The sequence below is a fragment of the Triturus cristatus genome, chromosome 11, assembly GCF_964204655.1.
Source record: "Triturus cristatus chromosome 11, aTriCri1.1, whole genome shotgun sequence".
NCBI classification, from domain to species: domain Eukaryota; kingdom Metazoa; phylum Chordata; class Amphibia; order Caudata; family Salamandridae; genus Triturus; species Triturus cristatus.
The window spans coordinates 570,508,510-570,526,292 of NC_140594.1; the positions used below are offsets into that span (position 1 = coordinate 570,508,510).

The 17,783-nt window shown below is 50.2% G+C and overlaps 1 protein-coding gene across 2 annotated transcripts in view; it reads right to left on the reverse strand.

The window, feature by feature from the left end:
• RASA2 (RAS p21 protein activator 2) overlaps positions 1–17,783 on the reverse strand; it is a 516,748-nt gene that overhangs the window by 160,979 nt on the left and 337,986 nt on the right. For both annotated transcript variants that reach the window (XM_085633666.1, XM_085633665.1), the window contains exon 14: positions 4,400–4,523. In XM_085633666.1, the coding sequence (XP_085489792.1) occupies positions 4,400–4,523 (124 nt within the window). The remainder of the gene's footprint in view (positions 1–4,399; positions 4,524–17,783) is intronic.

Consider the following 17,783-nt stretch of genomic DNA (forward strand, 5'->3'; position numbering starts at 1 on the left):
TGTGTGTGTGTGTGTCCGTGTGTCCGTGTGTGCGTGTGTGCGTGTGTCCGTGTGTGTGTCCGTGTGTGTGTCCGTGTGTGTGTCCGTGTGTGTGTCCGTGTGTGTGTGCGTGTGTGCGTGTGTGCGTGTGTGTGTCCGTGTGTGTGTCCGTGTGTGTGTCCGTGTGTGTGTCCGTGTGTGTGTCCGTGTGTGTGTCCGTGTGTGTGTCCGTGTGTGTGTCCGTGTGTGTGTCCGTGTGTGTGTGTCCGTGTGTGTGTGTCCGTGTGTGCGTGTCCGTGTGTGTGTGTCCGTGTGTGTGTGTCCGTGTGTGTGTGTCCGTGTGTGTGTGTCCGTGTGTGTGTGTCCGTGTGTGTGTGTGTGTGTGTGTGTGTGTGTGGGTGTGTGTGTGTGTGTGTGTGTGTGCGCGCGCACATGGGTTTATACTTACCTGTAAAATACTTACATTTTCGTGGTTAAGGCATTCATGGTAATGGGATATATGTGGATCCAGACATTACTGGTGGGGTGGGGTGGGTGGTTGGGGGGGGGGGGGATGTGGAGCCACGCAACGCCACCTACTGGTGCACAGGGGGCTATGCTGAAAAATCCTCCAGATCCAGCATGGAGCTTGGGGATATTTTAAATGTGAGGAATCTACTGTTAGAAGCATCAACCAGAAAAAGCCATACTACTATGTAGGGAGCAACTCGCATGGAAGTGTTTTTCCAAATATTATGAATATAAATACAGCAAGTAAAGTACATATTTTTACATTTAATTTACCTTATTCTTACTAGAGGCTAAATATTTTTTTTAGGTATGGCTAGACAGGACAATTGTCTCTTTAATCTATTGTTACCAACTCAAAATTTACATTGGCTGGGTTTTGGGTCAACCCTAAGGGGTATTTCTATCTAACTTCAAGTTAGGGGCTGCTTGTGCATCATTGTGCCACATAGAGAGTGATTCACGTGCAATGCACGAGAGACTCTTTTACAACTCAAAAGTCCACTGACATATCCATTACACATTCATTTCTTTGTCTGCTAGATGCATTTTATACTGAAAAAAATTGTTTTTTTGTTTTGTTATTCAGTGCAAAATTACAAGCTAGAACATTTGGAATTGCCAATGATGGTTTACTTAAGGAGGGGGGGAAAAAAAAGTTTAGCGCTTCAAAAGTTAAAAGAAACTCTGGAAAAGCCCGTGAAATTGATTCTTAAAGTAGTGAAATAGTGAACACCTAGCTTATTGAGCCTGGATTCACCATTGCAGTTAACAATACTACACCATTTATATTCAGCCTCACTTTTTTGTAGAAATGCTCAAGTCCCAGTAATACAGATACCTAGAAATCGGGAACCCTTGTTTCTTAATCCTCACTTGCGATGCTGTTCATCCTGCTGAAATCACAATCTATAAGTGTGTTGGTTCACTTATGGGTGAATTTGGAAATCTTTCTATGGAGGTAATGATATGTTATTCTTTACATGCTACATGCGACTCCAAACCACGTGAGAGTTTGTGAAGTCCCCACCCAGTTCACTATTTATGCGGTCATCAAACAAAGAAATGCTAAGGCCCGAGTGCTTAGAGATAATATCTCTTAAAGACCATATTGGCCTCATTCCGAGTTCTGCACCCTTTGCATCTATTTCAGGATGAGCGTAAATACAGCAAAGTATGACTCTATGTGAAATTTCCACATCACATCTGGAGGAAATTGTGAAGGTAAAAAATATAAGGAAGCAGTAGTACGACTCAGAAAACAAAATAAATGAGTGCCAAAACCAACCCAACACGGAGGGAAAATTGTATTTGTTCTGGTGCATTTTCAAGCCTGTTACTTAGCTATTTGCAATTAGGGCCTTTTAATTCAAATTGTCTTAAACGCCTTTCCAAAGCCAAAACATTTGTGGCTGTGCTGCACTGAAGAGTGCAAGTCATTCCAAAGGCGGCAATACGAATATTACAAGGATTAAAGGACACTTGTGCTTGTGACAAATCTACAAGTAGATGCCATACTGATTCCTCTTACTGATAGGTTTTATGTACTCGATTTAAAATAATAATAACTTGTTTTTATCTAGTGCTACCATCACCTAACTTTGTGTTACTAAAATTACCATACTCAGACATGGTCAATCCAAGTTGGGTTTTCCAGGAATCAAACTCTTGGCTGGCGGATTATGGAAGCAGAGTGAGCCATCACAATTAAAGATAGTGTGAAAAAAAACACTTACAAATTATCTGCAGTTATTTGTAGGGCTGAGGTTAATGGATCCTAGATCAAATCCTAGGCTATAGTATTTACATATTGTAAAGCACTGTTGGTTTCAATGGAGTACCAATAAAGTCACCAAATTTCCATTGAAGTAATGTCCTCTCTCAATGATGATTGGAGGTTGTAGTATTCAGTGGTCGTTTTACCAAGTAGTATTGCAATTTTGATTATTCTTTGACAGTTCAATTTAAAACTGGACTATAAAGCCCTGCACTAACTATTACCCGGTGAAAGTGCTTTACTTCTTGATTTTGCATGTGGCTCTAAGTGAGCTTGTACAACCCAATGTAGGAAAAATATTTGCTCACGCTCCACGCATAATTCAATGAAAGCCATTTCACACAAAAAAACAAGATTGAAGTGACATTACAGATAGGTGAGAATGTCAGTTGAAACATAACTTTTCAAACTCACAAAACCGCTGAAATTGAGTTATAGTTAACTGCAACAATGATAACTCACACTCCCGCCATGCACAGTGTTATCATCAATGATAACATGATGGATGCAATATGCGAGGTAATAAGCAGTGCATGGTGAGTGCGAGAGTTATAGTTACTTCAGCTACCTATCACTGGTGAATTTCAAAATATCATAAGTATGATAAAAATGCTGAGTGTCGACCACATACAAATAAATTAAATTGCATTAATGATATTAGTAAGTCAAAGACTTAACACCTCTTTTACACACCTGCAATCTAAATCAGATGTCTGTGAAACTCGAAATCTCTGTCCTGGGTCTAAACTGCTACTAGCCAGCATAACTGCATGCAGATTCATAAAAGTAAGCAGCGAATTAACACTTTTTCATCCCCACACTACCCCCCCCACAACCGGACATATTAGCATGAAACTCAAAGCGGCCTATACTGAAGGTAATATTTACTCACATTTATATTTACTAATACATCTAGATATAACCTTACATTTTTTTGCTATTTGCCATGTCCCAGTGTAGATTAACTTGTCTCCACCCCCTTAAATCAAGAAATTGAGCTGTCTGCTACAGAATTTACAAGAGTAAATTTACTGCTAGTACCTTTGCACATAAAGGTGAAGATCTTCCTATATTAAAGTGGGTGGATAACTATTACATTTAATATTCTTTAAAAGTAAGGTTTTAATAAAATATTAATTTGTAAAATACAAATGTCAAATCATCTTCCAAGTTTTTCCTTTTAATCTAGAGCTGATCAAATAAAATATTACAGTACTTTAACTCCTCAAATGAAATGTATATCAGATAAAGCTTTCAAATATATTAATCTAATTGATAAATAATGCCTTAACAGTGATTAACAAATTTCCATGCTAATATGTGTATTTCATCATTAGTACACGGTGTTAAATAAAATGTGTTTAACACATTTATTTTGTAATTCATCAAATAAAAGGTTAATTTGTCAGAATTAAGGTTATTTTTAACTTTTGAAATAATTGTTTAATAATTATATATCATTTTTGTAAAAAAAAAAAAAAAAAAAGGATATATCATAACGGCACCACCTATTATTTAAAATGCTTAGAAGCCGGAAACACTACTGTGGGAACTATTAAATAAGAAAAAGTTATGTTACTAACATCATTTTATTAATGAAGGCTGCACAATAGTGTCACTTCATATTAACCCTTACACTTTTCTATTCTCCCACCTGCTGCACTAAAGTGAACATATTATATTTACGAAAGAATTGAAATTATTAACAAATGAAAATGGAGAACAGGGAGATGAGCAAGTGCTTTAGGTGATTGCATTGACAGGTGACAAGGAGGCTTACATAGTAGGCCGTTTGCAGATAAATAACATAAAAGTAAAATTACAAGATAACTCCATGTCATATGGGATACCATTTTCCAACTCTAGGCTTTCCTTTCAGCAGACTCAAAAACAATGATCTGTAAAAAGGAAAGCCCTACGCTGGTTATCTGATGACGGTGAGTCATCTGGTATCCTCAAGGACAAGGAGGTCCAGGCAGAGTTGTCAGATATTTATGAAATAAGATACCCTGCTGAACTGCTGGCACAGAGCACTTGCTACATCTCTCATAGGAGAAGCCAATCAAATACAGGTAAATGCCATCAGGCAAAAAGACACAAAATGCAGCCGGCTAAACAACTTTAAAATGCACTTACTAGGGAATCGTTTGGAGGCCATTTGTCTCAGAGAATAAAAAATATCACACATTAAAGTGGGACAGCTCATACTTGAGTGTACAATTGCACCGAATACTTTGTCTACATAGTAGCGAAGATTTTCCTGGGGAAAAACACAAGAACATAATCGTCATTTCAGACTTGGATTATAGCATGTCATAAATAGGCTTGTTTAGCCACTTCAGAGACAGTGATGAGAAAGAAGAGTAAATGATGTGTTTCACATTAAAAGAATATAACAATGCAACATAACAGATAAGCTGAGAGACTACTAACGGGAGGGGTTGGGACTTTTATGATGGGCCTGTCAGAGTTGCAATAATCTGTTCTGGTGTGTCAAGTTGTTGATTTGAATATTTGAAAGAGACTATTAGTTATGGAATCCTTACCTTAGAATTACCCCCAGGAGTCAGACTGGATCTGGAGAATTTTTTCTCAGCAGTACCCCTGCGTGCCGGTAGGTGGCGTCGGTCGACTCCACGGTCGTCTATGGCGTTGTGGTCACCATCGTGACGTTGCGGTATCTCCTTAGATGCTGCCCCTGCATGCTGACGTCAGTTCTTTCTTTTTCCACCTGACCCAGCGCAGATCGGATAGAGTGGTACCCTTAGTCACTTTTTGACAAAATCTTTTTCAACTTTTGTCACCACCGTTTTTCGAGACTTCCGACTCCTGGTGCACGAAGGGATGTCCCGTCCTCGGACCGGCTTCAAGCCTTATGACTCCTGTCACAAATTGATGTCCATCACGGATCCACACCTCGTGTGCCTCTGATGACTGCAGAGTGACCCAGACCTGAAGTCGTGCTCCGACTGTCAGGCCATAGCCCCGAAGTCTTCGTGGGAGCGGTCCCGAAAGCATCTAGAGGCCCAGCAGTCAGCTCTGCGCCGCTCACGTTCCCAGTCGAGAGGGAGGTCGCGGGACCGGTCGTGGAGCCACCACCACTCATCATTGTAATCTGTTTCTTAAGGTAATTCGAAGCACAAGAAGAAGTCGAAGAAGCACCGTCGCTCTTCGCCTTCTCCCTGTGGGATACGGAAAGTAGTCGTCCTGCGGCTCCGCCTGCGGAGCCTGCTGGGTCGGCTCCGAGCCTCCCCCCCCCCCCCCCCCTTCAAGGGAGCCGGAATGTCCCCTGCACAACTTCGTACATTTTACAAAGCCCTCCACACTATCTTTGGGCAGCCCAATTCCGCTGGCACGCCTTCGGGCCCCGGGGACTTAGTTGGGTGTTCTAGGCATTCGATACCGGTGGCCTTGATCCCAGTGCCGCAGGGCCCCTGAGGATCCAAGCCTGGATCCGGATCAATGCCGGTCGACCTCACGATACCTCCTCCAGCACCAAATCTGTTGGTGACACCTCCATCCGCCACGCTCCCGCCCGGTGTCGACTCAGAAACGGAGCCGGACAGGTGTCGACCAACAGCGCCAGGCAATTTTGTGCCTATTTTCTATTATGGCACTCCCTTTTGCCCCGAGTGGCAGCCGGAGGAGGAGGACTGGCAGGAGTCTGGAGACCCTTTACCAGACGAGCTACAAGAGCCGGACTGGAGAGAGGAGTTGGGTGATGCCGGTGGTCTTGACACGTCACCAGACCCTGGTATGCTTTCTCCCCCTACCGTGGCTACAGAGGAGGGAGTTTCCTACGCTGTGGTGTTGTGTAGGGCGGCTGAGGCCTTGGGCTTCCTACGGTGGCGGTCAGGACTAACCTCCTGACTGAGGTGCTTCAGCCAGCGGCAGCCTCTTCGGAGCCCCTGCTGCCTTTTCACGAAGCCCTCACAGACATCCTACTGGCCACTTGGTCCAAGCCCAGCACATGGGATCCTGTGGATAGGATGATTGCCTGATGCCACCACCCGGCTCCGTGCAACCCACTTTTCCTCTCCCAGCAACCTACCCCCGAGAACCTGGTGGTCCAAGCCTCAACGTCCAAAGGCACGTTCCCTACTGCTCCCCAAGATAGGGAATCCAAGAAGTGGGAACATCTTGGGAAGGGAATATGCTACTTACCAGTATGCATCTGTTCTTGGCATGTAGAGCTGCAGATCTACACACTGAGCATAGATCGCCATCTGGTGTTGGGCCCGGATGTTTGCAGTTGTTTTTCTCTTGGAAAGTCTTTGGAAGTCACGAGGTATGTGACTCCTCTTTTGGATCATATTGCGCATGGGCTTCGACTCCATCCTCAGATCATTTTTCGCCAGCGGGGAAATGATGGATCTTTGTAAGAAAGAGGAAAGATGCCCATGTGTGCTGTATCTAAAGAAGATAAAACTGGAACAGATAAAGGTAGCCGGGAAGGCGGGTGGGCGTGTGTAGATCTGCAGCTCTACATGCCAAGAACAGATGCATACTGGTAAGTAGCATATTCCGTTGGAGGCATATGAGCTGCAGATTACACACTGTGCATAGATTATATAGCAGTACTCGCTCCTAGCGGCGACCACCAGTATCTGTTGCAGTCGTTTGAAACAATGTTTTGAGGACAGCCTGGCCCACACTAGCTTGTTGCTTAGTTTGCCCATCTACACAATAGTGTTTAGTGAAAGTGTGCGGTGTAGACCATGTAGCTGCTCCGCAGATATCATCTAAAGGGATGTTCCCTAAAAATGCCATGGAAGCTCCTATCTTACGTGCAGAATGGGCTTTAGGAGGAACAGATAGCATTTGTTTTGCTTAGTGGTAGCAAATCTGTATGCATTTAACAATCCACCTAGCTATCCCAGATTTGGAGATGGGGTTGCCTTTGTGTGGTGGTGAGAAAGACACGAATAGTTGTTTGGTCTTACGAAAAGGTTGTGTTCTCTCGATGTAGTAGAGTAAAGCTCTATTGACATCTAGGGTGTGTAGAGCTCTTTCTGCAATGGTTTGTGGCTGCGAGAAGAATACGGACAGTCCCACAGATTGATTGAGGTGAAAGGGAGAAAGGACTTTAGGAAGGAATTTTGGATTGGTGCGGAGAACAACCTTATTATGATACATTTGCAGGAAGGGTTCTTGAATGGTGAGTGCTTGGTGAGCGAAGCAATGGCTACAAGGAAAGCGGTTTTCCATATTAAAAATTGAAGCTCACATTTATGTAAAGGTTCAAATGGAGGCCCCATTAGTCTTGTGAGAACAATGTTTAGGTGTCACACAGGTGAGGGTGACACTCTGGGGGGAATTATTCTCTTAAGGCCTTCCACGAAGGCTTTTATGGCAGGTACTCTGACGAGTAATAGATGCTGTCTATTTTGTAGATACGCTGCTATGGCACAAGGTGTAGTCTAATAGACGTGTAGGCTAGGTTGCATCTTTGTAGGTGTAGTAAGTAGCCTATGATGTGTTGGATAGAGACATCTAAGGGGTTGACGTTATTATTGTGACAATAGGTCACAAAACATTTCCACTTGGCTGCGTAGCAGGCTCTAGTGGTAGGTCGTCTAGCTTCTTTAATGACGTTCATACAGTCAGGGGGAAGATTAAGGTAACCAAATTCTAGGATTTCAGGAGCCAGATCGCAAGGTTGAGCTGAGCTGGGTCCGGGTGTCTGATCTCTCCATGGTTCTGGGTTAAGAGGTGTGGAGAGAGGTGTAACTTTTGGTGCGGGACTACGGAGAGTTCCAGAAATGTGGTGTACCACGGTTGTCTGGCCCAAGTTGGGGCAACTAAGATGAGAATTAGGAAATGATGCTGTATTTTGCGCACTACTAGTGGAATGAGTGGGAGAGGTGGAAAAGCGTACGCAGATCTGCCTGACCAGTTCATCCATATCGCATTGCCTTTGGACAATGGTTGTGGATATCTGGCGGCGAAGCTTGGGCATTTGGCGTTTTCGTGGGTGGCGAAGAGGTCTATCAGTGCTTGCCCCCACATTTGAAAGAATGGTTGAAGAACTTGTGGATGAAGTTCCCACTCGTGGATCTGTTGTGTTCGACGGCTCAAGAGATCTGCAATGGTGTATTGGACTCCTGGGACATGTTGGGTTAGGAGACAAATGTTTTGAGGTATGGCCCACCTCCATATGCTTTGCGCTAGGTGAGAGAGCTGCAGAGCGTGTGTGCTGCCCTATTTTTGGATGTAGTACATGGCCGTCATGTTGTCTGTGCGGACTAAGACAGCCTTGCCTGAGACGTGTGTTTGAAAGGCTTTTTGGGCTAGGAATATGGCCAGTAACTCCAGATGGTTGATGTGGAGTAATTTTTGTTGAGGTGTCCACCTGCCCTGCATGGTGTGATGTAGTAGGCGAGCTCCCCAGCCGGAGAGCGATGCGTCCGCAGTTAGAACTATTTGAGGAACCGGCTCTAGGAACGATCGCCCTTTGGAAAAGTTTTTGGTGGCCCCCCACTGCAGAGAGCGATGGGTACGACCGTCTACCAACACCAGATCTTATAATTGACCCTGAGCCTTGTTCTATTGGCGTGCTAAGCACTCTTGGAGAGGACGCATCTGGTGTCTTGCATGAGGTACTATGAATATGCAAGAGGCCTTCATCCCTATAAGTTGCATAAACACTCGGGCTGGAAGAGAGTGTTGTGGTTGAAATTTGGCGCAAAGAGCCTGTATGCTTGCTACGCTGGCGGGACTGGGGTAGGCTAGCGCTTTTGAGGTGTCTATGGTGGCACCGAGGTATTGTTGTACGTGGGATGGATGCAGATGGGACCTGGCGTAGTTTACTGTGAAGCCCAGGTCGTGAAGTAGTTGGATAGTGGCGTGAGTGTGTTGTACACACTGGTTATATGAGCTGGCTTTTATGAGCCAGTCGTCTAGGTATGGGAAGACGTGGATGTGTTGTCTTCGCAGGTGTGCTGCCACTACAGCTAGGCACTTGGTAAACACTCGTGGTGCTGTGGTGACTCCGAATGGGAGTACTTTGACTTGGTAGTGCTGACCCGTCCACTACGAATCTGAGCAACTTCCTGTGAACGTTGTGAACGGGAATGTGGAAATAGGCGTCCTTGAGGTCTATGGTGGCAAGGAAGTCGTTCTGGGAGAGCAGAGGAAGTATCTGATGGAAAATGACCATGTGAAAGTGGTCTGAGTGTATGTATTGATTTAGGGGTCTGAGGTCCAGAATGGGTCTTAGAGAGCCGTCCTTTTTTGGTATGAGAAAATATAGGGAGTAAACTCCCTAGTTTTGTTGGTGGGTAGGAACTGGTTCTATTGCACTTTTTTGTAGGAGGGAGATCACCTCCTGCTTTAAAAGTGACAAATGTTCCTGTGACATTGGGCGCTGTTTGGGTGGAATGTTCTAGACAGTAGCCTGATTGAATTATCTGTGGCACCCATCTGTCTGAGGTGATGGTAGCCCAGACAGGAAGGAAATTGTGGAGCCTGCCCCCGACTGGAGTGGAATAGTCTGGGGTGAGTGGAGGGAAGTCATTGGTTGGGGGTGGAGGCAGAGCGGGAGGTGTTCGTTTTGCCTCTGCCTTTGTTATTGTTACCCCTGTAACTGCCTCTTTGGTAACCCCTAGTGAAGGTGGATTGGGTTGGGGCCCTGTAGGAAGTGGAGGTTCTGTCGGAGGAGTAGCCTCTGGTGGTGCTTCTAAAGGAGGAACGGCGAAAGGAGTGCCTGGGAGCTTGCCACTAAAAGGCTCCCATAGATTTTGCCGTGTCTGTGTCCTTTTTAATTTTTTCGAGGGCTACGTCGACATTAGGGCCAAACAGGTGTTTCTCATCAAAGGGGTGGTGGAGGATGGAACACTGAACCTCAGGTTTGAACCCTGAAATGCGTAGCCATGCATGTCTACGCAGAAGGACGCTGGTATTTATTTCCCTGGAGGTGGTGTCAGCTGCATCGAGGGCACAACGGATGAAGGTATTGGTGATGGTTTTACCCTCCTGAATTAGTTTGTTGGTCCTATTTTTATATTTGTCAGGGAGGTGTTGTATTATAGACTCCAGCTCGTCATAATGTGCCCTGTCATATCTGGCGAGGAGCGCTTGGGTGTTAGCAATGCGCCATATGTTGGCCGCCTGGGACGCCGTCCGCTTGCCAGAGGCGTCAAGGAGTTTAGACTCTTTATCTGGTGGTGGAGCCTCACCTGATGCCTGGGAATTGGCACGTTTCTTCGCATTGGAGACTACTAGGGAGTCTAGTGGTGCGGGGCCTCTAATGTAGGTTGGATCTGTTGGGGCGGCCATATATTTTTTCTCAATGCGAGGGTTGATGACCCTGGCCCTAACCGGGTCTTTGAAGACCTCTGGTGCGTGCTTAATAACCCCCTTAAGCATCGGCAGAATTGAGGTGGACCTCTGTGCAGTGTCAAATGTGTCTAAGAGGAAATCCTCCTCCACGGGGTCTGTGTGGAGATCAACCCCGTGGTAGTGGGCAGCCCTTTTCTGGTGCTAAGCGTCAAATGACCAGTGTTTGGATCCTTTACAAGGGTTTTTTGTTAAGGATCGGGTCGAAAGAGTTCATCTGTAGGGGGCAGATCCTTCGGTGCAAATGGTGTCGGAGCTGTGGCTTTTTTAGGTGTCGAATCGGCACTGGTTCTTTGTTTGGAACCGTGGTGTTTAGAAATGTCTTTTGTTTTCCTCGGTTCCGAGGTGGGTTTCGGCTTAGAGGCTTGGGAGTGGAGGCTCTTTGGTTGTTTGCTCGGCTCCGAGGATGTTATCGGTGCCGAGGAGCCGGTGCAGGTCTTCGGCGCAGAGTGCTTTGGTGTCGAGCTCGGCGCGGATAAGGAGAGGGGCGTTTTCTTTTTTGGGCCGGTGTCGATGAGAGTTTTTCGGCACCGAAGGCTTGATGGGCTTCTTAACCGGGCCAGGAAGCGAGGTATGGGAAGCAGTCTCTCGGTGCATACCTAGGCCCGAAGGCGAAGGCATGACCGAAGCCTTTTTTAATGGCATTGATGGGGGTTTGGGGCCGGGGTCGACGTTTGTACTCACGCCCCTCTGTGCCGGAGTGATGTCCTCGACGTCGGAGTCATCAGCTTCGGAGGCTTTGACGATGTTTTCTTCGGAGTGCTTTTGTTCCGGAACATCGATGCCTTTTTCGAAGATGTCGTCGGGGATCGAAGTCGACAAGTGAGCCATAGTTCTCCTTGCTCGTCGGTCCCGAATCGTCTTCTTCGATCGGAAGGAGGCGCAAGCTGGACAGTGAAAACAACTAACAGAAGGTGTTAAGTCCAACCACAAAGAACAGAAAGCCACTAGATGCTGTAAACAAAATGAAGACCTCTTCAAACAGTTAGTACATCACTAGGCTTGAGTTAAGAGTCCATCAGCCCACCCTTGTTGGCGGAGCTTCGTCATCTGAGACTCTGAGGGGTCAAGGTCTGGGCCCACAATATCGAGCCAACCGGCCCTACCGGGTGCCCGACCTAATGATCCCAAGGTAGAAAAAACTCCTGCCACAGTGTGTATTCCAACTTGTGAAGACTCAAAAAATGTGCAGTACTCTAATGTGAATGTGTATTAAAAATGACTACATGGGAGGAGGAGCCTAGCGCGCAACCAAGATGGCCGCGTAGGTGCGAGGCTCCCGAGGACCTCCGCGACCTCCTGCATAAATCCTGACATAATCCTGTCCCAGATGAGGGGACTGTATTTGTGAGCCCGTGCAGCGGTGACGCCCGTTTTCCGTTTTTAAATCGGACCTCGGACACCGGCAGGAGCATCGATTGAGGTTTGCGGCCTTCTCCACGCCGGCCCCCGGTACTGGAGTTGTGGGGCGATCCGGACACAAAGTGAACAACAGCGGCGGGCAAGGCTGGGTGGCTCGCGTACCCCGCACTTTCACTTTCGCTTTTGCGCCCTCCTTGCTGCCAGGCGAGGTTGGGTTGCGGGGCGGTGTGCGGTGCTGTGGCCTCGTTGGGCTGCCCGCCGGCTGCGATCCGTCCTGAGGAGCGGTGGTCGCCCCCCCCCCCCGGAGCCCTTGAACGGGATTGTCTGCCCCCTTTCTGAGGAGATTGGCTCGATTTGGGGATTGCGACCATGGCCACAAAACAAGATGGCGACCGGGCCAAGGTGAAGTCGACCCGTCGTGGCACGGCCCAACAATCCAATAACATGGACCGCTACACCCTCCAGAAGGGATCTCCTGAGGTGCTGCGTAGGTCCCCCACGGGCCCGACTGATGCTCCTGTTCCGCCCACGGACCTGACCCTCAGGGACGTCATGGGCGCCATCGCCGAGATGAAGGCCTCGGTGGACCAGCGCTTTGACACTCTGGCGCAGAAGATCGACTCGGTCCTCGTGGACGTTGGCCTCGTGAGAGCCGATCTGTCTAAAACAAATGACCGGGTCGATTCTTTGGCCCACTCTACCTCGGGCCTCACAACTGACGTGGCGGCCCTCCAACAGGAGGTGCGCAGGCTTGGCCAGGCGAGCGCCCTGATGAATCGTCGACTGGAGGATTCCGAGGGTCGGGCCCGGAGAAACAACGTCCGCAGTATCGGGGTGCCGGAGGGACGAGAGGCGGAGGCAGCGGATCTGTTCGTGGAGGACCTGGTCCTCACCCACCTACAGCCTCGGGGGCTGAGCAAATTCTTTGCAGTGGAACGGGCCCATAGGGTCCCCGGGGGTAGGCCTAAGATCGGCGCCCCTCCGAGGCCTCTCATCGCCCGGATCTTCAATTTTAGGGACAGAGACGCTATCCTGCAGACTTCTAGGCTCCAAGGGCCAGTCAGACTTGATAACATGGATATTAATTTCTATCCTGACTTTACCCCGGCGGTCCAAAAGCAGAGACTAAGCTTTCTGGGTGTCAAACGTCGCCTGCGAGACCTGAATCTCAAATATTCGATGCTTTTTCCAGCTAAGCTGAGGGTGGAGGTAGATGGCCGCACGCATTTTTTTGATCGTCCCGAGGCGGCCGGGGACTGGCTGGACACTTTGCCCGGAGATCGGGGCCGGGGGGGCGGGGGGGGGAGCGGTTGGTGGGGAGGGCCCGCCGGATCAGGACTAAGGGACTAATGGTAGGCCTTGCTCCGGGCTGTGTTATTGTCACCATTGACTGTTAGGGTAAGTTCCCCTCCTGTGGAGGTCGTGCGGGGTCTCTTGGGGGATCTCCCTCCTCCTCTGGGGGACTAGTTAGTTTTCTTCTATGGGGCGACAGGCACACTGCACTTTGGGGGGGCTGTTTGGGCTCATGCAGGGGTGCAGGGTGGGGGGAGTTCTGTTGGGATGGGTGGGTTGGGGTGGGGTGTGGTTCGTTTCTACCGCAAGGCAAACCCTTTATTGTACTGGTGTTTTTGAGTTGCTCTTGGGGGGACAAATGATGGCTTTTGTATGTGATGGGGGGTAGGGACCTGACTTTGTTGTCCTGGAACGTTAACGGGCTGGGGGATAGGATTAAGCGGGGTGTGGTCCTGCAGTATCTGAAACGGATTTCGCCTGATGTGGTCTTTCTGCAGGAGACACACCTTATTGGTAACTCCTTTTGTGCTATGAATCGACGTGGTTATCGTTTGGTGGCCCACTCGGGCTTTACATCAGGCTCACGAGGGGTGGGCATTATGGTCAAGACCTCGCTCCCGCTAGAAATAGACGAGGTGCGCCATGATGAGAGGGGACGCTACACTGTTTTGGTGGGGAGAATGGAGGGCAAAGTAGTCGTCTTTGTCTCAGTGTACGTCCCACCGGGGTTACAGTCCACCACCTTTGCGGACCTGGGACGCCTCCTTCTTGACCTTCCGGGGGGGCTTCTGGTGGTTGGGGGGGGACTTCAACGCGGTGGTTTCTGGGACTATGGATCGTTATCCCCCTAGGGACCTCCCCCGGGCACAGGCGTGGCTGTCGGGCCTTTTGGACACACTGGGATTGGTAGACTGCTGGCGTTTAAAGCATCCCACTCAGCTGCAGTACACCTTCCATTCGGGTGCCCATGGTAGCCTTTCGCGGCTTGATCATATCCTTGTCCCTGCGGCCTATGCCGTGAGGGTGGGGGAGGTGCGCCATTTGGCTAGGGGCATTTCCGATCACTCCCCGCTCCTGTTGCACTTTGGTGTCTTCCCGAGGGGGGAGGGCAGGGTAGCTCCAATCAACGCTTGGTACCTGCGCGACCCCACTATTCGCGCTGACTTGATTAAATCCTTGCAACGGTATTTCGAGGAGAATGTGGGGTCAGTCCTGTCGGCTATCTCCCTGTGGGAGGCTTTCAAGACAGTGCTTAGAGGGGAGGCCCTCTCCTTTATTTCCCATGCCCGGAGGCGCGCACAGGAGGAGGTGACCCGGGTGGAGGCCGAAATTACTGAATTGGAGGGTGATTTGGGGAGTGGGGTGACTGACGCTGCGCTCCACGTTCTGCACCTTAGGCAGGCGGCCTATAGGGCCCTCGTCACGGAGGCGGCCAGGGGCCTCAGCAGAGAGCAACAGGGGCGATTGTATGATGTGGGTGATAAGGCGGGCAAGTTGATTGCGTGGTTGGATAAGAAGGAGAGAGCGAGTCGTGTGGTCCCGCTGATTGAGAGGACGGATGGCGTGCGTGTCATTGAGCCGGAAGGCATTGTTTCTTGCTTCGCGGATTATTTCCGCGAGGTATATTCCCCGGTTTCTCCCTGCTCGGAGGAGGATTCCCATGCCCTGCTGCGTGACATCGCGCTCCCCTCCCTTTCTGTGGAGGACAGGGAGTTGCTGGATGCCGCCCCCACCTCGGACGAAATCGCCCTCGCCATCCGCTCGGTCGCTTCTGGCAAGGCCATGGGCCCGAACGGCATTCCTATCGAGTTATACAAGCTGCGACCGGATGTACTGGCACCCCACCTCCGCGCAATGTTCCTTGCGGCCCACTCGCGGGGCTCCCTCCCGCCGGACCAGCGTCTGGCTACCATCGTGGTCATCCACAAGGAGGGGAGACCTCGAGATCGGGTCACATCCTATCGGCCTATCTCGCTCTTGAATGCGGAACCTAAAATCCTCGCCAAGGTGCTCGCCAACCGGCTGGTCGGCGTGGTGGGCGACCTGGTCCACCAAGACCAGTCCGGCTTTATCCCCCATCGCAATACGGCTCTTAATCTGCGACGCCTACACGGCGTGCTAGCGCGTGTTCCGTTCGTGCGGGAGCCGGCCATCTTGGCGTCGTTGGACGCCACTATGGCGTTCGACACACTCGAGTGGCCGTACATCTGGGCGATGCTGGCGAAATTTGGCTTTGGGCCGGGTTTCATCAGCTGGGTCAAATTGTTGTACTCGGACCCACTTGCGCAGGTGGTGGTGAATGGTCGAGTCTCGGCCCCATTCGTGCTGGGACGGGGCACGCGACAGGGTTGCCCCCTGTCGCCGCTCCTGTTAGCACTGGCCTTGGAACCCCTGGCAGAGTGGCTGCGGTGGCACCCTTCTATCCGAGGTCTCCGTTGGACCCCTGAGTATGAGGACCGCGTGTCTCTCTATGCAGATGACATCCTTTTGTACTTAGCCTCCCCGCGCAAATCACTGATTGTCCTGGTCGATGTTCTGCACTCTTTTGGCCGCAATTCAGGCCTTGTCATCAACTGGGCCAAATCCTGTGTCTATGTGCTTTCCGGGGAGGCTCCTGTCCTCCCGCGGGGCTGTCCGATCCAGATTGCCTCGGAGGGATTTCGATACTTGGGTGTCTACATTACGCTGGACCCGGTGGCCCGCTACGAGCGAAATTTGCTTCCCCCCCTCCAGCGCTTGAAGGAGGACGTCGCGCGCTGGCGGCGCTTGCCACTTTCGCCGCTCGGCCGGGCGGCGTTGTTCAAGATGATGTCATTGCCGCGCTTCCTGTACGCTCTCCAGAACACTATGGACTTGGTCCCAGCGCGCTACTTCCGTGAAGTGGAGGGTCTACAGCGCCGCCTGTTCTGGGATGGGAGGCCGCGTATAGCCTTGGCAAAGTTGACGCTCCCGTGGTACGACGGAGGGATTGCCCTCCCGGATATCAAACGGTATTACTGGGCCTCCCAGTTAGCTGCAATTAATCAGGGCCTCTATGGGCCCGCCCTAAACCCAGCATTTGAAATGGACAAGATGCTCCTGCCCGGTGGCGACTACAATCGAGCGCTCTACGCTAGTGTGCCCGATTCCCGCTTGACGGGACCCACGCGTGTCATGGTGCGAGTCTGGCACGCGGCTAATGCAGCTATGGGCTGGAAGGACCGTTTGACCCGGGCATCACCGCTGTATGCGTCTGAGAGGTTGGGCTCTCTGTGGACCTCGAAGGGCTTTGAGCAGTGGGACACTATAGGCATCAGTACAGTGGGGGATCTCTGGACGAGGGGAGGATTTAAAACATTCGAGACGTTGCAGGCGGAGTTTCAGCTGCGGGGCAGTGAATACTTTCGGTACCTGCAGGTCCGTCACGCGCTGGGCTCCGTCTTCCCAGACGTGGCCTCTATCCCGGAGTCCTCCCCCCTGGAGGATCGAGTGCTAGATGGCCATGTTCCGGACAGCACGATCTCCCTCATTTACAAGAAATTGATAAATGATCGCTCGGGCTTACTGACTGGCCTCCGCGAGGCCTGGGTTGCCGATGGGCTGGAGTTGGACGACGAGGACTGGATTTCCGCGGTGGCCTCTCCGAAGGAGGTGGCCATCCCGGCTCGCCTTCGTTTCGTCCAGCTTAAGATACTCCACCGGGTGTACATGACGGGGCCAAGGCTTCTGCGTATGGGCTATGCCGAGGACGGATTGTGTAAGCGTGGGTGTGGTGCTTCAGCGACCTTTTTGCACATTTTGTGGGAATGCCCGAGGGTGGAGCGATTCTGGCGTGGTGTGCATGAGGTCCTGCGAGCGGTTACGCATGTCGCGCTGTTGCCTGAAGCGAGGAGATGTTTGCTGAATGTGTGGGAGCCGACCGATTACTCGGTTCCGCAGACGCGATGGGTGACTCTGGGCTATATGGTGGCTAAACGGGACGTTGCACAGCTGTGGGGATCCCAGCGGTCCCCGGCGGTGTCGGCCTGGAAAGAACACATGGATTGGTGCATGTTCCGAGAAAAGGTGGTGTATGTGGCGCGGGGTAAGCCTGGGGCATGGGTGAAGATATGGGGCCCCTGGAACGCCTACCGCGGGAATATCTGCGAGCCGCCGTTGTTGCCTCCCGCTTCACCAGCTCCATCCCCCTAGTTTACTCCCTCCCTCAGTTCCGAGCACAGTATTCTCCCAGTCCCGGACCTGTCTCCCTTCCCCTCTCGGGGGTTTTCTGTGGATGGTTTGGGGTCCCCCATTTGAGGAGCACGTGCTGCCACTTTCGATCGTGGGTTGCCTTGCGGGTGTGTGTTTATTTATGTTGTTGTGTCGTATAAAATGAAACCGTATTGTGGGCTCAGAGCCATATGGCCCGCGTTGTGGATACCTCCTGCCTTAGTATCTATGTAAAGCTAAGTGCCTCATTGTATGCACGTCATTTGTTATCGTCACTTTAGCGGCCGGCCGGAAGGTTGTAGGCCCATACCTGTATATATTTGAGATTGCAATAAACGGT